A 24395-nucleotide genomic window follows, 5' to 3' on the forward strand; every position below is an offset into this window, starting at 1 on the left:
GGGCTAAAATAAAATGTGTCATATGTGATTATACAGAAAACTCATTAACCAGTCCAAGACTTCAGTATCTGCCACAGTACCTTGCAGATGTACTTCTGCGCAGAGAAAAATATCGGCCTCATTATGAGTTTGGCGGTAAGTGGTAAAGTTGGCGGCAACTCCATTGCCGCCAACTTTACCACTACGCCAAATTACGATTTCGGGCCTGGAGTGGAAGATTTTCCTCCAGGAAAAATCCTGGTGGTAAACCCTCAAACTCAATACCGAAATCATCAGAATTTCCAGTGCGGTAATCCCGCCAAAAAGACACATTTATTCCAACGGACTCAATATGGACTCAATATGAATGGGGAATTACACCGCCACCACCAGTTGTAATCTGGTGGAAATTCCTCCGGACCAAGTGGCAGTGACAGTAATTTGTTTGGGCGATATTCTGGCAGATTTACACCAGGATACCGCCCCAAGACTTAATGAGGCCCTGTATGTTTTATGCCAATGGAAAATCACTAATTTGTATTAAAAAATACAAATATCTCTTAGTTGTGTTCCCACATATCACGCACAAACAATATTTATTCTTAAAGAAATGTTTCTTTGCATTCTGATTTTTCAAAAAAAGGGAATTTTATTCTTGATGCGATAATCTTGTGGTCAACCGACACGTGTTTCGACCCAAGGGATCATTTTCAAGGCTGGTGCGTTATTGTTCCTTGACCATTAGGTAGGTTGGCTCTTGGTGGGGGGTTGAGATAGGTGGGTTCCACTCCTTCAATAGGCTGGTTTGTCAGCCTGTTACTGCTGCGAGCAACGACCCTTGTGGTGGCCCTCAAATATCTCTTGTCATAACTAATGTGGATGTCAAGAAACTCACACAGAATACATTTGCCAATGGATTAATGGCAATTAAAAGCAACGTGTCAAAAACATGCTAAAGGAGTTCAAGTGCCACTTTAATGAAGTAATCCAAGGGCCAGGAGAACATGCTTTTAATAATTTGTGTACGGATTATAATTGCATCGGAATAACTGCACCTTAGAATATGATGATCCAAAATTCAAGTGCCTCTGCTTACTATCCACATTACGTTCTCCTATGGGTAGTGATAACGGTCCCATGTCATTTCATCATGGGATGGTTTTTCGTGGGGTTTTTTACAGCGATTTTTAATTGTGAAAATACCATCAAATTTTTGTTCAAATTATATTTGAGGGGGATCCGCCCAACCCCCCATTTTTTTAAAAATTCGAACATCCATGGCAGCCATTAGAAGAGAACTGGGCCTAGTGTCTCTTTTATCTATGGTCGACCAAAGTGCCATGAGATTCTACAGAAAAATAATCCTGGCGGACACCTTACCAGCATATAACATCATCAAGGATGAACTGGAAAGTGGCAAATGTAAAGCCCTTAACAGTTGGGCTGAAAATAGAAAAGAGAAGCTAACCGAAATAGCATGCACAGAAAAAGAGCTTAAAGAAAATCCGGATAGAATCAAACAAAAAATGGAAGAAACAGATTGGATACATACGATTGAGAAAGCAGTAGAGAACAAACTCCTAACTCATCTCCCTCCAACGTTTAACAAATTGAAAAAAACGCTAAATTACTGTGCTAAATTTCTGGAAAAAAGCAAAAATAATTCTTTTCATGAAAGCTAGACTGAATCTACTGTTAACACAGGAAATCCTAACCATCCGGGGAGCTACAGGCAAAAAGGGATGCCGTCTATGTAAAAAGGCGGAGGTGGCGGAAACCCTGAAACATCTTGTAATAGATTGTCCTAATACCAAACAAATCAGATCTACCTACCTCTTACCTCTGATATTGAATCCATGGATGAAACAAGAAGACGACCTATGGAACAGATTAATAGCCGGAGAAACCACCAGATGGACGGTGGCTATGGTGAACGTAATTGAAATAACATTCCGGCAGATCAATGCGGTAACAACTGCACCAACGCCCTCTTAGGAAGTGGAACCTGTCCAGTGGATGAAGAAGAAGAGGGAATTGTCTGATCACCCTAGAGGTATTGGTACATCCGGAGGAAGGTCTCTGTGAAATTTAGACTTGGACTAACCAACTGCAATGGAAACTTTGATAAAATTCAGGTGTTCCATGAATAAATTAAAAAAAAAAAAAAATTTGATGGGGTTTTTAGAAAAAAAATTGCAGTAAAAAACCCTGCAAAAAAACATCCCGCGAGGAAAGGACATCGTACCGTGATAACACCATCCTTAGAAATAAGAAATATATGCACCATGCATTTTTACTCCCTAAAAAAGGGAAATGTTCCTAACAAAAATGAGAAACAATGAACATATCATTGCTTCAACCCACAAAGCTCCACTGATATTTTTTCAAATTAGTGACCAGCAGAGCAGTGGCATAGGAAGGAAGTAACTTTAATAATATTAATGCCCAATCTCAAATGGAATTTTATGGGGAAAGAACATCTTTTAATAAGCAGAAAGTATCCCTATTGGCAAAGCTAATTACTTTTTTACTCCCTGAAAAATCATTTGACTCCAAGTAGGGAGCAACATCTGATTAGAGCCCTGCTTGTCCCCCTGACATAGGGAGTGAAATGACTTGGCACATAATAAAGTGTATAGTTTTGCCCACCCTTCCGCACCACAGCCTAGATAAAATTAAACAAGACCCTTACTGAGGTTTATTATGGAGCCCTGTTGAAGAAAACCACACATACATTCCTTTTAAGTTAATTGCATCAATACATCAGAGATACAAATTATTTAGTGCCTTCTTCTACAACTATGGATCCCTCCTCTGTAATTCTTTGTGATCAGTTAAATAAGATGCAGGGAGATGCTGGAGACTGCACACACAGAACACATGGTTATATTGAAAAGCCCTCAGCAGTGTAGCATAGAACGAAAAAGAAGGTGCTGTTGTCCGGATGGGTACTAGACTTTCCTATCCTTTAGCAAACAGCCAACATATTTCCTTCAGTGTACTGCCGAAACGTCTGACCTGGTCTTTGAAATTTGCTGCTTTGTTCATCACCTGCAAGGAGTGATGCTTTCACCCATACCCTTCCCCAGCCCCTGTGCTTGCCTCCAATACTAGTTGATAGAGCACTGCACAAAATGAAGGATTGTAGCAGTAAACACTCACTGGGATATTTGCAGACCCAAAATACTTTGCAAGCAAGGTATATTTAAATGCCTCAACATATGATGTGCATTTTAAGAATGTCATGACTCTGCATGTACACAATTCTTTTGCAGTGCATACAAGATTGTTTGCAACATACCCCACCTTTATATCATTGTGTGGGATTAACACAAGTGCTCAGTGAAACTGTTTTTCTATAGAAGCGAGTTACCATATAATGTGAAGGTCCATACCCAAAGGAACTCTGAACACTTGGAAATGATGCAGATTGTGTGAAAAGCATTCTCCACTCTGAATATCCGGTGCCATGAATCTATGGACGAGTAATCCCAGGCATAGTCCATACCCATTATACCTTGTAGGCTAAGTAAATGATATTGCAATGTTGCTCTCTACTTATAGGGTAATGTTAGTCATGCTAAAGTAGGAGACGCTGAACATCACATTTGTCTTTTCAAATTCTTTAGAGGGCAAATTAATATTTGAGTTTCATAATGCGGTAACTTACAAGTGGGCCGCTTCAAAGCACTTGCGTGACATATGTACAAAGAAGAGGAAGTATGGGATTTGGTTACACATCCAAGTAGCCTGCTTACTTACAGTCAGTATCCGATATTTGAGCTGGTAGTTATGTTATGTTATGTTAATTGGACTTATAACACGCCAAAGCCCACGGGCATCCAGGCGCCGAAAGACAGAAGTAATACGTGAGACTCGGTGATTATCCTAGTAAAACAGAATTGTATTCAGCTGTTTGCGGAAGGCAAGATGGTCCTCTATCCTTCGTAGCTGTGGTAGGAGGGCATTCCAAGCTTGAGCACCATGAACATGGAAAGCCCGCCCTAAACCACAAGATCTTTTTATCCATGGCAATGCCAACAGGAACACTTCAGTGGATCTTAAGCATCTCTGAGGTTGATAGAGGTTAATCTTCTCCTTCAAATATAGAGAAGCATTTCCAAAGATACATTTGTGGCATGTAGTGAGCAGTTTGAATTGGATGCGAGCTGCCACCGGGAGCCAGTAGAGTTTTTTCTGGCAGCACTAGTGGGTTCAAAGCTTTTCATCTAAAAGATGATCCGCCCAGCTGCATATTGTATCTTCTGCAACTGTTGGATATCAGCTTTATTGGCCCCTCCCAGTAAGGCGTTACAATAGTCCACCCATGGTAGTTTCACGGCCCTTGAAAGTTTTATACCACCAATATTAGCATGGCTACTTGTCTAAGTACCTTTAAGTGGTAGTTGGTGTTGGTAGTGCTAGCTGTGACATGTGCCTCACTATCAAGACTGTCCTCCATATAAGTGCCTAAGGTCGTGACTTGCTGCACTATTTTAATTTGAATACCTTTTATGGTAAAATAGTCATATTTTTGACTTAATTTAGATTGAGCATGCTGAGAGCCGAAGAGCATCAACTCGGTTTTAGCAGCATTTAAGCAGAGCCAGTTTGCTGACATCCATTGTTTTATGACATAGTAGGCTACAGCTAAAGTTTGTTCAACATCATGGTTCCCAGTTATATTCAATACCAACTGAAAATCATCTGCGTAATTACAGAAAAAAGATCCCCAGAGATTCCAGCTCAACACATAGGGGAGAATGTAAATGTTGAACAGCAAGGGAGAGAGACATGCCCCTTGGGGAACTCCACATGTTATAGTATGTGGCTCGGAGGCACAGTCACCCCAATGGACACGTGACTTGCGGCCCTCCAGAAAAGATCTAAGCCAAGTGATGGCATTATTGGAGAGTCCGCCAACAGATGCCATCCTTGCAAGCAAGATTTTATGGTCCAGCAAGTCAAAGGCTGACGATAGATCCAACAGCATCAGCAGCCCTGACTTGCTGTGTTCCAGTTGACCAAGCATGTGTGTTTGTAAATCCAACAATGCTGTCTCGGTTCCATGGAAACTCCAGAAGCCTGATTGCTTTGCGTGCAATTTACCAGTATCAAGTACATAAGATTGCAGCTGTGTAGTAGATGCCTTGTCTATGAGCTTCAGGAAAAATAAAGTATTTGTGATGGGTCTTAAATCAGCCGCATCCAACGGGTCCAATCCTGTTTTTTTTTGCAGAGCGGTAACTGCCACATTTTTAATCGAGTGAGGAATGGATCCGGTATGAAAGGAAGAACTGACAAACCGACAAAGAAACGGCGCAAACTATTCTCGATGCTTCAATATATATTTAGAGGGGAACATTTCCCGAGGACAATTAGTAGGTTGCATGTTTTTTAGTAACTCCAGCATTTCAATTAAATTGGGTTCAATAAAATTAAAGTTAGACTATATAGTGTGGGTGATGCTTTTGGTTAGGCACAATGAGTAACAGAAATTCTGGCGCGTGAACGTTATTCATGTTACTACAAACATAAAACAAGTGGATGTAGGTACACGTCTGCAAACCTTTCACAGAGCCGAGAGAGGAAGAGTCAAGGTTGTCCGGCAGTATCTTACTGTACTCTCGGGCAGAAGTCAGAGGCATAAGGTGAAAGTGTGGTAGAGTCAGGTTTAGGAGTCATGGGTGGGGAGGGAATGTTTTTAGTTAATGTGTGCAGGCATATCTTGGTTAGATTCTTCTGTTCATGGAACCAGTTTTTCATATTAGTTTTTACTACTTGTGTTGTATTTTGCTGCTAGGGATTTTAGGTGCATAGTAGTGTAATGCAAATTAGCAGAATATCAAGAATAGTTGCTTATTTTAAGAGAAAGAACATTTCAGTTAATTGCTGTGTCTTGTGCCTTATTAAATCTTCTTGAATAGGTGAGAATTTTCTGAGTGCGCTGCTAAAATTCTTCTGAGCGGCTTCCAGAAGGAAGCTGGGCAAGTGCAAATGTGCACAGTTTAGAGGGAACATTGGTCACCGGTACCCTTACCGGTGACCGTTAACCCTTAACGCCTACCGTGTAATGAGGCCCACTATCTGGATTGCAGATGTAGCCATGCAATCCCTTAACTATCTTAGCACACACACACACTCAGTTGAGCGTGAAATGCGTTGTGTGCGGGTCGTGCCTCTAGGCGTCCTGCCTCTGTTTTTGCTGCTGCCTTTGAGGCCGTGTTTTTATCTTACTTTTGTATTACCCATTAAATTACACTTATGACCATTCCTACGTTTTGAGCTGCGCTATTTTTTGTTTACTTGGGCACCTTTATTCTGTCCGCGGAGAGTGCGGTTCCCCTTTCCTCTTGGTCTTTTCGATATATATATATATATATATATATATATATATATATATATATATATGTTACAGGGCCCGCGGTAGCAGCCGTGCAGTTATGGTTAAGTTGCTCATCCAGTAGTAAGACCTCTTTTTGGGCTGCTTATAATAACTTCGGTCCCCTGGACGAATCCTCACCAAACTTTGTATAAAAAGTATATGGGCCACTCTGAATTTTCTGCCAAGTTTGGGGAGGTTTTTACATGGGGGGCAAAGTTATAGGGGGGGTCCACTTTTTTTTTCCATAGACTGAATGGGCAAAAACTTTGCACATGCCTACAGGGCAAACGGCTGAACGGATTTAAACCAAATGTGTGGCAGGAGCGGGGGCTTGGTTCTGAAAGCATGCTTTTGCGTGTTTGGTGGAAATCTGACCAGTGCTTGTGTTGCAAAGAACTGAAATGTACGTCCCAAAAAATGTGTGATATCTGGCTCTGCTCCGCAGACCCATTTCCCTGTTCGCTCTGCAGACAGAAGTCTCATTGGCTTGCAGTATGCCGTGATGTCGCCGAAGATTTCACGCGGCCAGTGGTTGGCTGGAGGGAAGCATGCTGTGCATCAACATTTTTTGCAATTGCCGCCTTGGTGTATCAGAGGACAGTGCAGCGCCAGAAGGGTCTGAAAACATAGTTTATGCCATGTGTTGGAGGGAAGAAGGGATGGAAAGGGTGTGGGAGTGGGAAGTGGTTCGTCTGATATATCTAATGAGGTGGAAGAAGACAGTGGTGTGGCTGCAGTGTTCATGCATATTGTGCCAATTGGCGGGTATGTCGATAGGTGGCTACCGTGTGTGGTGAATGCAGGCAGCCTTATGAAGCATTGGTTTTGTGCAGTTACTAGAGTGCTGAGAGGAGGGCCATTGTGGCGAAGATTTTGTGATTCGGTTGCCAGAAACACCATAGTATGTGAATGAAAGTGGGTAGGGGTGGCTGAGACAGTGTTACGTTTGTAGATTGTGGTAACTGTTGTATGTTTTGCTGTATTGCTGCATTACGATGGGCAGGTTGGGTAGGAATGCTGGTGGCTGTGGTGTGTGTGTCGATTGTATTAGTAGGTCACGTGTTGGCATGCATGGTTGCATTACGTTGTGGTGGGTGTGTGGCCTAGAATATTGGGTGCATGGCTGAAGGCCTTCAGCAAAACCACTGCAGCAATGCAGTTTTGACTGTGCATCAGTCAGAGGGTGGTGATCTGTAAAGAATTGTCATGGAGCACATTTTGGACGTGATAGAGTACCAGAAGTGAGCTGAAATGTGTGTATTGTTGGTTCCATGGGTGTGCCCATTGTTAGAATATGCTAAATTTTTTGGTGTATGGGTGGAGATGGTGTAGGGAGAAGTCCTGCAGTGTGGCCACTGGGTGCAGTGTTTGCATACTGTCAGTGTGAAAGAGGGCATGGTTGAAGTTGAGCTTGTATGTGCTTGGATACAATGCTGTGTGCAGATTGGGTGCAGTAGGGCCAATGTTGTGAAGATGTTGTGGTTAGGTTGGCAGTGACACAATAGTTTGTGAATGGAAGCGGGTAGGGGTGTTTGTGGATTGTGGTAACTGTGATATGTTATCATGGATGGCTGTGTTATGGTGTGGGGGTTGGATGGAAGTGTTGCTGGCTATGTCACGTTTATGGATTCTGGTATCTGGCAACATGTTCACATAAATGGATGCATTATATTGTGCTGGGTGTGGGCAATGCCTAGACTGTTGCGTGCATGCCAAAAGTTGTGCTGGCTGCCGCTGTGGATGTTTGTGGATGCTGAAATCGTGGATTTCTTCGCAGAAGTTTTTACTGGCGGTGCTTTGTAATGGTAAGTATGGAGTGCTGTACAGAAATGACATTGTTGAATGCAGAGGTTTTGGATGTCATTGGTGCATGCGTGTGTGGAAATTTTACAGTACCCAATGAGGCAGTGCGGGAAAAATGACAGTGGAAAGGGAAGAAGTACTGTGTGTGTTTTACTTGGCCGTGGTCCTCGCTGTAGCTGGGAAAGCACACGTGTCACATCTTGCCATTCTGAGCATGGTGGCCATGGAAATGGAACTGTGGGGATTGTCCAATCAGGTGTTCAGGGTGTGGTTGCCAGGAGGGGCGGTACCATTTTTCCCCAATACTGTGTCGTGAGGTTGGTAGACTTGGAGGGACACACAGTGCTTATCGTGGGTGATACCTTTGTGCGACATCTGCACAGGTGTTGTGTGGAAAGAGGCGTTGCTGGTTATTTTGGGTTGGAAGGAGTGGACACTTTGTGGGGCAGTCAGTATGATTGCAGTTTCCACGGGATGTGGCCTCTGTCACTACTGTTGATGTTGTAGTGGTGCATTAGGGAAGTCTACATTTGGGTTACATGTCATGTGGACGTTTGCTCTGTCACCTGTGGAAGTTGCTGAATGAAGTGATGAGGATTTCTCCTACTGCTAAGGTCATTTTCTCATGCATAACACCAAGAGGAGTATGGGACCATACCAGTGTAATGTGTCCCCAGCCAGAGGTCTGAAGGTGTATTATAAACAGATGCATTTGTGAATTTATGCGGACTGCTGGGATGTTCTCCACCCACTATGAGATTATGAGGTTGCAAAATATGCAGTGGTTTTGTAGAAATGGCATTTATTTGACCGTCATTGGCAATGCCATTTTCTTTTACTCTGTGCAAAAAGCGTTGACCACAACTTGGTAAAAATGTGAGGAGAAGCAAACAGAAACTCATATAAACATAAAAAACAAAAAAAGGTTGCATAAATCACGTTAAAAAAAACCTTTCAGAGCCACGACGGAAGACCCAATCCCCTACCCTGTTTGAAATTTCTTTCTGCCCCCACCCCTCACTAGCATGAAAATTGTGAGGCTTCCGCTGTACTTTCAGGATTACATGAGGCATATCCTGGGTGGCCATGTGGATGTATGTGGATGCAGAAATCTTGTGTATCGGTACATTTGAACTGTTGAACAGAACTGACAGTGTTAGATGATGACGTCTTGAATGCGATTGGTGGATGCGTGTGTCACTATTTAATTGTAGCCAATGAGGTAGTGGTGGACAGAAAATAGTAGAAAGAGAAGAAGGACTACTCCTGCTTTACTGGTGTGTGGGCCTCGCGGTACTTGGGGAAGCGCACGTGCCACAATCGACATTTCTCACCATGGTGGCCAATGGAAATGGCACTGTATGGAATGTCCAATGAGGTCCTGAGGGTGTGGTACACAGGAAGGACTGGTCACACTGTTTTTCATTCCTCTGCGTAGTGAGGAGGACCGACATGGAGAAACGCATTTAGTTCCTTTTGGGTGATGCCTTTGTGTTAGATCTCCACAAGTATGCCCAGGAAAGACACTTTGATTGCGATTTTGGTTTGGAATGAGTGGACGCATTGTGGTGCGCTGTCAAAGTCTGCACTTTTGGCAATATGATTGCACTTTGCAGACAAGTGGCCAGGTTTGTCCGCATGCATTTCGGTTGCATGTGTTGTTAACGTTTGTTCCATCACCTGAAGAGGTTGATGAATGCTGTGAAGAGGCTTTTTGCCACTGCCCAGGTGATGTCTCAGCCATACCACCAAGAAGAGTATGGGACTATCGTCATGTATGTTGTTCACAGTCAGATGCTGGAAGGGGTCTCATCAACACAAGCATGTCATTGTGTGCCCCCTTGTGGGATGTGCTTCTGCAACAATGACATCATTAATTATCGAAATGCAGATGTTTTCCATCCAAATGGAATTTCTTTGTCCACCATTGCTGATGCCCTTTTATTTGCCCATCTGCAGGAGGCGTTGAAAACTTTACTGTATGAATATGAGGAGGAGAAGAAATCCGAAAGTGAAAATAAAGGTGTTTCTCTAGAAGCACCTAAAAACCCCCACAAAAAATGCTCTTTTGAGAGCCACCACTCATGACGCAATCTCCTACCCTGGTTGCAATTTATTCCCCCATGTCTGCACACAACTCGAAAGCCTCATCTGGGGCTTTTGAGGATGGTGGGCATGGAAATGGGACTGTGCAGGGATTGCGGAATAACGTTTCTAGGTGTGGTGTGTATGCAGAGGAGTGTTGTACCGAGCTGATAAGGTTACATCGAGAGCTTTTCAATCTGATTGGTGGATGTATATGTGACTATTGAACAGTAGCCAATGAGGATGTGCTGCATACAACATAGTGCAAAGAGAAGAAGGACTAATTATGCTGTAGTGGGCTGTGGCCCTCGCAGTACTTGGGGAAGCGCGCGTGCCACATACTTCTGTTTTCAGCATGCTGCCCATGGAAATGGGACAGTGGGGATTTTCGTTTCGGAAGGTGTGGTTCACAGGAACGGACATTGACACTTTTCTCCATTACTGTGCGTAGTAAGGTGGGCAGACATGGTTGCATTTACTTTGAAAGGTAATGTGGCACAGCAGATGTGGTCCGACATCAAATACAGCTCCAAACTAAAGTGGCCAGCTACTCTGTTCTGAAAAGGTACAAACACATTGCGGAAGAACTGTGGGGTGTGGCCTTTTGTAGGGGCACAGTGGAGATCTTCCATCAAGAAAACAGGACTATATTGTTCATCCAAACACATAGATGAGCATTGGCAACAGAAAGTGCAAGTGCTGATCAATTGGTAGGCAGCATAAACATTATGCAAGCCAACTAGATTATGTAAACACATATGATTAAGAGCAATCTAAGACATTTAACTGGAAAATGATATCACAGATGAGGCAATGTGCATTTATATAAGGCTGGCATGACACCCAAATTAGAGCGGGTGAAGTTGAAATAATAATAGTAATCTTAACAAAATCAGATAGCCACAATGGAAAAGGTGTTGTAGAACACCAAAAGTTGGACATGCAGAACAACAGCAAAGAAAATATAGACATGAGAAGTGTCAAATGTGCAATAAGATCACAATAATAATAACAAGAATAACAGCCAGAAAAATACAAGAGTGGGGATGGCCTATTTTATTGGTAAACATCTAAAATTCAAAAAGAAAAAAAGAGAGAATCCCCAGAGAGAAATAGGGGGGAGGAAAAGAACACTGTTAGTAAATATAAGGAGTATAATCAACTAATCATAATAGACGCGGAAATACATCAGTGATATAGAAAACAACAATCTTAAGTAGTTAAATCGCACCCGATGGGGCCTACGTACCTATAAATGTATGAAGCTCCTCGTCAAGATTGTGGCCAATGGGAAACTTAGTGTCGAAATCCAGAATATATCTGGTTTCTAACTGTCTCAGTTTAAGTACACGATTCCCACCTCTGGGGTGAATCGGAATGTGCGCCACTGCAAAGAATTTGAGAAGGGAGTGATCATTATTGTGCTTTTCTTTGAAGTGCTTGGCCATAGGATATGCGGGATCAGAGTTTTTGATGGCCCTAAGATGCTGTAATATTCTAAGCTTGAGCTTGCATGTAGTACTCCCGACATACCATCTCATGCAAGGACATGAGAGCACATAGACCACAAAAGTGGTATCACAATTCATTGAGTATCTAATGGACTGATGACATTGAGTGACCGGATGCAAGAAGGATTTGCATGAAATAGCATGAATGCAGGCCTTGCATTTGCAACATTTAGAAAATCCTATTGGGGATTCCATCAACGATTTCATATAAGGTGGCTTGGTATTAATGGGTGACAAGAAGCTGGAAACCAATTTGTCCCTAAGTGAGGGTACACGTTTATATGTGATGGTAGGGCGTTTAGAGAGAAGAGGACCAAGATCCTTGTCAATGATGAGAATTCGCCAGTGACGTTCTATGATTTTACGAACCTGATTAGATGCATTGTCAAATGTGACAATCAGGCGGGGGTCATCATTGACGGTAGTTTTGACAGGCTTGATACTGTATAGTAGGTAATCCCTAGAAAGTCCACGTGCCTTGGTATAAGCCTGTTCTATAATTCTGCGCTCATAACCTTGCTTGATAAAATCCTTAGCCGCCTGGGCACAATGATAATCAAAAGATACCAGATCTGTGCAGTTCCTGCGATATCTAATGAATTCCCCATACGGAATACTGCGTTTGCATGATGTAGGATGACAACTGGTGGCATGTAAGGGCAGGCCAGTATTAGTAGGTTTTTTGTGTAATGCAGTGCATAAACCGGTTCTCTCAAGGGTCACCACTACATCGAGGTAGACAATTTTGGTCGAACTGTTGCATTCTGTGAAACTCAAATTAGACTTGTTGGTATTTAATAATTTCACAAATGAAAGCCATTCAACCTTAGTGCCCTTCCATATAACGAAAACATCGTCGATATATCTCCACCATGCAACAATATGTGTGGCAAAACTCGATGTAAGTAGATCGCTTAAGAAAGTGGCCTCCCACCATCCCATTGTTAAGTTGGCATAAGACGGGGCAAAAGTGCTACCCATGGCGGTACCTCTTACTTGGCGAAAGAAAGAACCCTCAAATAAGAAAATATTGTTATTGAGGCAGAAAGAGAGCATTTCAAGAATCATGGAACTATGGCTGTAGAAATTCAATGAGCGAGTATCAAGAAAATATTTACAAGCATCCATACCAACTTGATGGTCAATGGAGGTGTAAAGAGAGACAACATCAAGGGTTGCTAACAGTAAGCCCTCCTCCCAGGGTATATTAGAGATGTGTTGTAAAAAATCTTTGGTGTCCCGTAGATACGAGGGTAGAACAGAATAGCACATTGTGAAGTGTTTGTAAGAGTGTACTTTCACAATAACACACTGTACATTGCAGTACACTGCACTTTTCCACTGTCCGAGGGTTCGCCTCCTGTCAGCAAATAAGGGCCCAGGTGCAGCGTGGTTGCGGTCGCATGATGATGTTGCAAATGTTCTCGATGGGCATGGCTGTGTGGAGGATGCATTTTGGCTGAAATAATTTGTGCCAATCTGCATAGATATCGTATGCATACCGTTGCATCTGTGGACTTATTGACAGTGTGACACAAGTGCGCCAACCTTTTGGGAGGAGCTGGGTGTTTATAAGGTGCAGCAGGTGGGATGTTTATGTGTACAGCTACCTGTAGGGCGTGGGTGGGCAGCTTCAAATAATTAAACTTTGTCACAAGTTTCTTCGCATATGCTGGAGAGGGGCAGTATCGCCAGGAAACGTTTGCTCCCACAACTACTTGTAGGTAGTTCACAAGATGTGGACATGTGGGTCGTAGGGGTGTCGTACATATGCATTCATTGTGCTTGCTGATATGCCGGGCAGGCGCGGTGTCCCTAGGACACCTACCTTTTCCTTACATGCAGTCATTCCCACCAGTACTGTGCGCCACTGAGTCATAATGGCATTTTGCAAACAAAGGAGAAGCCACATGTGTAAACTATCACAATTTCAATAGCAACATATGTGTGTACACATTCACACATACTGTTAGGAAAGGGAAGGGGTAGCACAAGTGAATATTTATTGTGGGGAATTGGGGATTTATACAAGTTGGTCGTGAGGGGATGAAGGGATTGAGGTATCATCATAAGGTCTCTGATCACACATATATTCTGGGGATGGCGGGCTGAGAAATGTGGTAGTGCAGTGCTATTTTATTTTCTCCATAATATGTCCTTGTACGTAATCTTTTAAGGCGGCAACATTTATCACCCAGTCTTCCATTTTGGCTTCCAGGATGTCCACTTTGCTACTTACAGAGTTTCTTTTCTTTTCTGTACTACCATGCTGTTGTGGAAGGGGTGTCGCTTTCGCTGCCTTGCTTTCCATTCCAATATGTTCTCTTACCATAACCATAACGTCCCTATAGACCTATTTCCATTGATTTTCATGGGTTTTTACCAGTGTAACTTTACCATAGCATCCCTTTAACAACATGTTTTCACTGATATATCTATACATATATACACATATATATGTATATATATATATATATATATATATATATATGTGTTCTAATGTACATAGGGAAACATTGTGGATCCTGTAGTCAAAGGGTTAAATCAGATGACTACTGTTAAGGCCAATATATGCCTTGAACTGGCCAGTTATAGGATGTTTGCCTGGGGCTGTTATACAATCGATTTGTGGTCTAAGCCTAGCATACTTCAAGGTAAGCTGATGACCTTGAATATGGGGCTAGAGGCCCAAATTCCTTCAAGGAGTATACAGGTCTTATATATCTGCTCCCTGAGTTACACACCCAGCAAATATGGAGGACCAAAAACAAAGGAAATAGCACTGAGCCACTGCTATAACTCATGCAGGGCTATAATGCTATTAGAGGTTTCAACCAATTCAAAGCAGAATGTGGGAGCTATAGGTGGGAGGATAGCTCAGGGGAAACATGTTTGTGTTGGAAGCAAAACGATGCATAGCAACTGAGGTTTGAATCCTGGCTTGCGCTTAGAAACATGTCTCTGGTATAGTGTGTTTGCAGTGATTCCATCAACCATTTAAGGTGTATGCTCTCTGACCCAACACTGTGGTAAATGGATCTGGGTCCTGTTATCCACCAGAGTTATGTTGTGGCCTTCTAGTTCCACTCTTCTATGTTGACTTTGTTAGTGTCTGTGTGTGTGAAAGGGTAGTGTGGGGGTGGGGTGGGAGGGTCAGGTAGCCTTGGGTAAGGGGGGAACCTCCTCATTAGAAAATGACACAATGTCGACATACAAGAGTTGAACTAGAACATGCTTTGTTCCCTGATTTGCCTGCGCTTTTCAATAAGTCGCAAAGGTATCGTTCACCTCTGGCTATTTGAAACCGACTCGGAGGGTCCTTATCAACCCTTCTGTGCATTTCCCTTCCCTCGGGATTGCAGCAGGCTGAGCTGCTTCTCTTGAACATTTTCTCTTACTTCAGGATGGTTTATATGGCCAATGCGTACACAGGCAGCCTATAAAGATATTAATGTGGGGCGGGCGCAGCCCACAGAAAATGCGCAGATATAGTTTGTGAATTGGGCAACCTGAACATTTGAAGAATCATGCATCTGACAATCTGCATCGTTTGTCTTTTCTTCATCTTTTGAAATCCTTGCAAAATGGCTTAGCGGTTACAAAGAAGAACGGTAATGCAAGGATTGGATGGAAATAGTGTAGGAATGAAGCACTGTACTCTCGAGGGGTATAATATTATACAAGGGTCTGTAATGACTTCTGCTCTGACGGAGTATTAGGGTGAGTAGTGGTCAAAGGACCTGCTCAGCACCCCCACACTTCTACACACCAACAGTGACCCTAATCACGCACGGAAAACAGATGTACCTGCTTCACCTCTTGGGGTAGCGCGGGCTGAGGGAATATACTCTCACGAGGGGTGTGAATGTGATCCAGTAACAACCCAAACAACAAAGTATCACAGTCCAAAATAAAGGGAATGTCCAGTCATGTTCTATTAAAATATATAGACTTTACTAAAAACACATCATCAATAACTAAACAGAAAAACACCATTCAACACTCACCCCTGTGGAAAGAGTCGAGAATATGCGAGAGGTAAAAAGATGCCGCTCTCTGGATGAGAAGACAGGGGGGACAGCAAAACCTCTACCACAATGTTCTTCACAAATGATCTGTGGTTCAGTGAAACGGTGCACAGGTGACCTAACCAATCTCTAGGGCCCAAAGATGGACCAGGGGGGAAGTAATGGGTTAATAGTAACTTTTCGCCTGTCTTTCGCAGCTCGACAGCATCGAACCAGGATTCAAGCTGTTGTGCGAACTGATCAAACCAAGTTTGAACCAAGTTGTGTTAGCCCAAGTAGCGAGCTGGCGTCGAGTAGGTTTTAGTGCACTGGTTCAGTTCAATTTGAAGGTGGCGTTTGATGCAGGTTGAAGTGCTCACCAGGACGAGTTCTTAGCTGGTTCGAGACATACGGTAGCAGCTGGTTAGGGTCAGCGTGTGATGCTCCAGAGGTTCCAGTCAAGGTATGGGGATGGTTCAAAGCTGTGATCCTGATGTTCCAGTGTGCGGTTCAACAAAGCAGCTGTTTGATGTGGAACCAGTTCGATTAATTTTGACAACTGCTGGTTATAGTCAGCGAATGACATTCAAGCAGTTTGAGACTAATTACTGCGGAGACAGGTGCTTGTGCCTGCTCTAGCGCTTAGAAGTCTGCTATAAGGATATAGCGTTATAGTAAGTCTAATAATCCATCTTTTTTAAAACAATCCAAGCACTCTAACAAATGGGAAATTTTGTCAGCAAGCAGAATCTTAATGACATGATTTTTGTTTTGTTTATGGCGCATAAGGTGGTGCAAAGCACCATCCCAAGTCCAAAACATTGCTACACAGAAAAGAGGGAAGGGGTTATGTATAGAGGTACATCTCATTGGCATGGCAACCTGCAACACTTGTGGCATGCATTGTGCAAACTAAAGATTGCATTTTCTTTAGTTTGCCCTCCAGTATATTTACCAATGAGTGCTTCTTTAACAAAATATGCACCAATTAGGTGGTGTGTAAGGTGCATGCCAGGTTTTTGTTTCAGGCTGTGTAGGGACACTTAAGCAGCTTTAATGCCAGGACCACTTCCCTCTAATCAATAGAAAACGAAATGCCCCGCATTAGAAACAGAAGACAGCACCAGGTAGGCCACTGTGTCAGGTACCGCTGGGTGTCCCTCGTTGATGTCTTTGCCCTCCCGGAACTTATTGCTGGAACCACTTAGGGAGTCATTCTCAAATGGGTGGAGCAGAAAATGAAAGGACAACAGCAAGGCACCCCCTGACTGCTAGACACCACCTGCCCCCCACTGCATACAGCAGTACCACCCCTCCTCTGTGCACCTCTGTATCCCCTGTTGTATATCCTTTTTGTTGTTATCTCTGAAAAGCGCTCTGTCATGCATCTGTACTGTTGTACACCTCTGTAAAGCGCGCCATTGTGTATCTGTATTGTTGTATATCTCTGTAAAGCCTCCATTGCTTCGCGTAGACAGGTCCATGCTCAATGAATACCATAACAACATAACATAATAAGGAGCATTGCTTTTACACTTCCATGTTTTGGTTGAGCTAATTTTTCTGCCTTTCCAAGGAATAGGAAGGCAGCAAAGTGAAGTTTGCATCTCCCCTTTTCTTTTCGTCTCCGTCTCGGAAGAGCACACAGCTTAACACTGGTACGAAAATGTCACGCCGGCGTAAAACCAATGGATTCCTACGGAATACGCTTTGGTTTAGAACCTGCTAAAGACCGGACTTGTTTTATTGGAACCTATTAAAAAATGCTTCCTGCAAACCGTAATTTGCGCGCAGCGTTGTTTTTTTCTCAAAAAGAGTAAAAGTGACGAGGAAAGGTGGGTTTGCCTTCATTTACTCCTCACGAATGCACTCTGCTTTTTGAGCGATCAAAGTTGCATGTACAAGCAACATGTATGTGCAATTGTTTCTTGTCCCCTGCAAGAAACCAGCATATATTCTTAAATGAACCCCATAATGTACTATTACCCAACCCAAAGGTACCTAACTTTTTTACCCCAGAAATGTTTGAGGCTATGTCTACACCAGAATAGAAAGCAGTGACATTTAGTGGCTCATTGGAAAGTCCTGGGGCCAGATTACAGAAACTTTGCACCGGTGCAAGTTGCACTAGAGCAACGTTTGCCCTATTTTTTAAAACAATTGGACAGATTAGGAAACAATTGCACCATAACAAGGGCAGTTTGGCAGGGTATAAGCACCAGGACAAAAATTGCCCTCTGTCAAAAAAGATTCTTGTTCACTGCACTAATGCAACAGGGCAAAGTTTGATATGCGGGTTGCAAGTTCGAATACCAGCAAGGTTGACAGCCTTTCATCCGTCTGAGGTCATTAAAGTGAGTACCAATTTCGATTGGGTAATAATAATGTATGTAACCATGTGCTATGTAAAGCGCTTTGGATCAAAGTGCTATATAATTATCAAATTATTATTATTATTATAATTGTTAGTTAATGGCAACCTGGAAGCACAATGAGCACACCTTTCTACACACCTCTCTCAATAGGGCACCAATGATGGAAAACCACTTACGTTGGTCATCAGTTTCGTCTGATGCTTTGGACAAGCCAATGACAAGAGCAGCTGCCAGCATCAACAGTGTCTTCTGTGCCATGGTGCTGCCTGGATCTCTGTCACGAGCGAGCAGTGACAGGCTGTGATAGACAGGAGTGCCGGAGGAGCACTGCTTTATACATCTGCCCTGTTTGTTTTAAATATTTGGGGAATTATTAGTCAAGGAGGATATTTGTACGGTTTCTGTAACACCCATAATTAAGGTATGGCTACAAAAGGATCTTGTGCAACCCGGGGATCGTTTCAATCAGTTATCGCGAGAGTTGTCTACGTAGGTCAGGTGCCACTGTTTGCTTAAGAACAGCTTGCACTAATGGCCTGCTCCAGATCGACCAAGGAGCCAGGGACTCATCTGTTATCTGCTTAGGAGGGACTACACTAAAAGATACTTGATTCTATTATATACATATTTGCTAAGGATTAAAACACAAGTTATTGTCACCTCATATCTTAGGCCCATTCATGCAAACAGGGGTGTGCTCTACACATGGGTAGTGCAAGATATCCATGTGACTAGTTGGAACCACAGCTTGTAAGTTTGCCTCTGCCCTCTCCTTCATTTTCACTGAGGACGCAGCACTGATTACAAGGTTAATGGTTATGGTAAAATGTCAGGTATTTCAGAATACTGCAGGTTTTACCTCTGCATATATTGTGTCGTTGTTACCAAAACTGTTTTTTTTCAGTCTGATTATGTGTGGAGGAACTGTACTCCACACACAAGCATTAGTACATGAGGTTTTCACCATGCAATATTACCGTATGTGGTAATAACGCCTATGCCCAATGGAGTCCTATGGGCTTCAAAATGGGGAAAAGTAGAAGGGTTTTGAAACATGGGAACTGGAACCTTCAAGTGACTGCCTGCTTACCACGTGTGGTAACAACAAACTTGTTGGGCAGTATTAACATGGGTAACACTGCCAGAATTGTGTTCGGGCCTTTACACGTGTTACATTGTTGGGCATTTGTATAGCACCTTTCACCATTGATATGGTCACAGTGCGCTGTGGGTTGAACGTCCTTCTGGACCGTAGTCCAGGTCAGTGGAGAAGCTAGGGTGGTAAGTAGAGCCTGTGTGCACTCACTATGTGTGCAGCTAGACCGAATTAGAATGTTTCCTATATTTGTGTTACAAAGAACCAACCCTCTACCTTGGTCGCACCATGCTGAATATGGGCAGGCAAAGCTGCGAATCAAGGGGTCACCTATAAGTGGACAATGGGCCTCATTACAATAGTGGCGCTAAGGCAACAACAGCGCTGTTGTTACCATGCCGCCACATTACGAGTTCTGCTCGCGGGTGTCGCTCCGCATGCCTGGTCACACCAGGCATGCAGAGTGCCACCCGTGAGCAGAACTGGATGGTAGCAATGGTACCGTTATGAACAGTTTCACTGCTACCATCCTCCTCTTTCCCATTGAGCCTTATGGGGGCTCAAATGGGAATGGGGACGTAGCGGCTCCGGGTCCCGTGCAAGGGGAAATACCGGGCGCGCCGAGGTCAGAATGGCCCGGTAATTCCCCTTTTGTGGGACCCGGAGCCGGACCTGAGTTTGGTGATAGCCATGACGGTAGAAACGGCATGGCTACCTCCAACCTCGTAATGAGGCCCAATGTCTGGTGTGATCATTCTACTACTTAGAGGGGTTTACTCGCTCTCCCTGGCAATGCCAGCTATTCTCATTGCGCAGACTAAGAGCTGACCCGTCCTAGTGAAAGTCCTTGAGGGATACAGCTCGACCTTCTGCTTCCCTCCACCTGTAATGCAATGGATTCTTCCATCGACACAGGTCAGGTGATCTGGCCTTTAAACAGGCCCTAGTGGTACCTTTAGTAAAGTAGCCCTCTTAAGATCCTGAGAGCCCAGCAAACTAGTGCTGCATCGCAATATTGCCCTCCTCCCAGGTTTTTTTGAGAATTCCGAGATTTTGCAAAGCTCAGGCTGGGGGGATGCTCTTTCTCAGTTCTGGCCCCTACTTTGTGGAACTCTCTGCCTGTGTCCCTTTGAGACATTGCTGATCACTTGCAGTTTCGTAAGACTCTGAAAGCGTGTAATTTCTTATTTTCGGGCCACCTGGACAGTTCCTGCTCTCCTAGCTGTGTTTTAGTGCCTTGATGCCTTGTGGCCGTAGTTCACACTTACAAGTCCCCATACCATACCATACCTAGCAATTACTGTTAGGGGGAATTCTCCAGAATGGCTAATTTCCCTTACCTACTGAGTCCCTCAGCAGCTTTGCTGGATTTCTAGGATTTATTTGTTTCACCTGGTAAGAGTGTGAGCCTTTATTCCCACTCTTACATGTGTTTTGCTGTTTGTGTTTAACATGTTTGTGTTCATAGACTGTGGAGTTTCACCTACTCCATAGGCATCATCTTTTTACTGTGTGTTACACAGCACCTTTAGAGCAGCGACACAGGGTTGTCTTTTTCAGACTTCCCACTTTTAAACTCCATTTTCTGGGACTGACTACCGTCTCCCAGAACCTGTAAAGTTGCCATTGACTTTATTAGTCTTTTTAAAAGCACAGACCCAGTACAAACTATCTTACATAGAGTACTGGAAAGGGTTAATAGTTATTCCTTTTTGTCTGTCTCTCATGGAACATTTTTTCATTCCCCTTTCTTCCTTAGGTGCCTGAATGTCTGAGGGGGACAGGATGTGAGGGAGGGGTTTGAGACTCCCTTCACAGGGTCTCCTTGGAGACCCATGTTGCACTCTGTATGATTGGCTGTGGTGACTGTCCCGCCAGGACAGCCACCCTGCTGTGTGATTGACAGCCAGGCTGTGTGAATGGGGAAAAACTGCATAAAAAGCAGGTCTCTGGGACTTGGAAGGCAGCGTCGCCACTGGATCGAGAGAGACCACTACCACGACTGAACCTCCCGGTGAAGCCCTGCTACGGGTCTGAATCTCCAAACTTCGACAACAGAGAAGATCTGCAAGGAATCTTCTTCCCTTGAGCTTGTGGGACCAACCAGTTCACCAAACACCAAGCAAGGCCTCCCTCTCCTGGTCGAATTTGCTGTGCACAGCTGCAGTGAACCGGATAGCCAGGAGGACTGGACCATGTTTGGGTTTTAAGGACCACCCCTTTTATTTGTTGCTTTGCTCTGTTGCTGGTTTCTTCCCTGGGCGGTCCGACAGTCACTTCTGGAACCGTGAGACTGCAGGATCTGCCATGAACTACTGCCTCAGCTACAGCCTTCTTCTTCATTTAAGGTACTGTTCTAATCCAGTTGTTTGTTCCATCCGACAGCAGTGAATAACTTTTCCTTCAACCAACTTCATTTCGAACTCTTGGCAAAGACTTAACCACGAACTACTCTGAACTGTGTGATCCTCTGCAAAGACTCCGAACCATTAACATTGGACCAGGCCTATTGATTTGAATCCTCATTGTAGCAAGCCTTTTCTAGATTGCCCTGCCTACTTACTTGTTGGTGCTGTTTAATTTTGTATAACCTTGCCTTTCCCCCCCTTTGAAATTGCTGGAGTCCCATTTTGCTCACACCTCATTTTGAGGATAACTTGTTCAGAATTGATTGAGTGTTGTGTAGCATATTAAGAGTGTGATTTTTCTGCTGCTTTATTTAGTGAACTGTGTTAATAAATGTATATTCTTTTACTCAGAAACTTTGAGTCAGTGTTTGTTTGAACCATAGTAATTGGTGTCCTTTGTGTAAGTATTGATACTGCTCACTTTACTCATGAGATAGGTCTGGCTGCTCAGCCATCACTACCACTTTACTGTGTAGTAGAGGCTTGTACCAAAGGTGAATTTGTACTGTCACTTGTAGTCTTAATTGTGTGTGGTGTTCCCAAAGGGTACTGCATATGATTCTGCCTAACAATTATCAGTTTGATTTTAGTGATAAAAATGGAGCATTTCGCGAATACTCCATATTTAACTGCTCTGCCAAACTGCGGCTCTGACAAAACCTGCTTTTTTTGTGGAGGGGACTTTCTACAAACGAAAGCAGCACTGCATCCGTTATCACTGCATTAGGTCATCCCACATGCAGTAATGTGGCATTTCTGTATGGAGCCCTCGAGGAATCCAAAACGAGTGATAACTGAAGGGTTCACATGGCTCTAAATCATGCAGACCCTGCATGTTACTGCATGATCACCATATACAGTAAGAGTAGTACCGTTTGGAGGTATTAATAGAGGTAATGCAACGTGAATGGTGGTGGTATCTCGTCCTTGATCCAACTGGACGTGACAGTTGCTGTTGGCACTGCTGGTTACCCAGGGCTTGGGCATGCACTGTGGGAGGCTGGCATCCAGGGCACTGCACAAGCCTGGATGAAATCCTTTCGGTCAAATAGATCCACTGATGCCATTTCGGAGTAGCCAGAGGTAGCAGCTGCTAACCCTGACAAAGTCATTGCTACGCCGGGCAGTGCCTCTGCGACCCCTGGTGAAAGAGGCATTGTCAGTAACAGGTACAAATCTTTAGCCCTCATAAGCATCCGATTCAATAAAGAAAAACAGCATGATCTTATTATTATTATTATTTTTTAAATTTGTGATATTGTTCGGTAAAACTTTTCACAAAACAATAAACCACAATTCTTTCACAATGAAACAATTACATTTAAGCACAGAAAAAAGAAAGAAAGTCAGATAACATATACAATAAAAAAGAAACATACATACAATACAACATATAAAGTTTTCCCTGCAAACAAAGAACACATTGGCTGTCCCAACGTCCAACAAAAGATAAAACAGAAGTCAATAATCACCCAATATTTTCAAATTCTTAAGTTCAAACCAGATGTACCAGAGCCAATTCCTTCTCAAACGCCAACCACACATAGGAAAGAGCAATAGCCCTAGACATACTACAACCAGAGATGCCATTCTGCCAAAGTAGGTCACTCTGAATGTCTAGAAAGCCTTCTGCACAATGCCGGTAATATCTCATGTAATACATGTACATTCCTCTGCAGAAGGTTAACGTATGTCTAAGTGTCTCTATCACGCCAAGATCTTTACTAAGATGGCAGGTCTGCTCATCTTTAGGCATTCCCATCCATGCTTCTGTTATCTCCAACACCAGATGTTTGTTTAGTCGTATGTTCAGAAATATCCTTCGAAGCTTAGATGAAGGAAACTGCTAAACGTATTTCTGTGTCGATACATAAAGTATAGACCAACATAGTTGCTCAAGGATGGTAGGCAGCCCGCGTGGTCATGATTATTGGCCCAAATTCATAGTTGTGAATAGGTTCAAAAGGACACCTTGATTCTCTCGCCAGTCTGGAGTCCATTCGATCTGTTAAAAAAATCTCACATTCTTCTTTTCAAACTCTGATAGAGAGGAAAGAATAGAATTCCCCTCTGCACATCTCATTTTTAAATAGATATTAATATGGTGCTTAATAAAGATATGCCGAGCTCAATGTGAATCACTTGTATAGGGGTCGGTTTAGATAACCCCAAATTATTTCACCAAATATACTCCTCTAATCGCACCTCCCAACCAACAGAGTCAATATATGAACATTCCAGGGCGTATCCGATGCTCGATACCAACTTCTGTCGGTATATCGAGATCACAGCAGCTAAGCTGTAGCCCACTTTGTTGGTTACAATTTCTTTACTAGAGAGCATCATGGCGATTGCTCTGGAATGTCGCTTTTTAAACAAACCCTGTTTCTTTTTTTCGTTGGTCACCTCATAGCCAAATACCGATAGCACGGGACAGAATACATAATGTGACCTGGTGTAGTTATGTCTTTGAATTATCCCTTGACTCCCCCAAATCTCACGACCATTAGATTTATCAAAGTTAATGTGAAGATCCTTTGCTTTTGCATAGGCAACTAATGCAGATGCACTCCTGCTAATAGCTGTACAGGTAGAGTCAAAGATTTCCAAATCATCGGCGTAAACCAAATATGGGATTCTTTCCCTCCATTGTTTCGGAGCAAAGTTACGGACGTCCCTCAGGCAATTACCTACGTCAGCCCAGAAAAGGTTGAACAAAACAGGGGTTAGGACACAACCCTGATTT

The 24395-nt window shown here is 43.3% G+C and overlaps 1 protein-coding gene and 1 long non-coding RNA gene across 2 annotated transcripts in view; one reads left to right on the forward strand and one right to left on the reverse strand.

Moving 5' to 3' along the window:
• The window catches only part of LOC138526527 (putative gastrointestinal growth factor xP4), a 62029-nt gene extending 43597 nt beyond the window's left edge, over nucleotides 1-18432 (reverse strand). The window contains exon 1 of the mRNA XM_069637333.1: nucleotides 18322-18432. Within this exon, the coding sequence (XP_069493434.1) occupies nucleotides 18322-18403 (82 nt within the window). The 5' untranslated portion in view covers nucleotides 18404-18432. The remainder of the gene's footprint in view (nucleotides 1-18321) is intronic.
• LOC138526529 (uncharacterized) overlaps nucleotides 1-24395 on the forward strand; it is a 58812-nt gene that overhangs the window by 19246 nt on the left and 15171 nt on the right. The window lies entirely within an intron of this gene.

The sequence above is a fragment of the Ambystoma mexicanum genome, chromosome 7p, assembly GCF_040938575.1.
Source record: "Ambystoma mexicanum isolate Mex_15411 chromosome 7p, UKY_AmexF1_1, whole genome shotgun sequence".
NCBI classification, from domain to species: Eukaryota; Metazoa; Chordata; class Amphibia; order Caudata; family Ambystomatidae; genus Ambystoma; species Ambystoma mexicanum.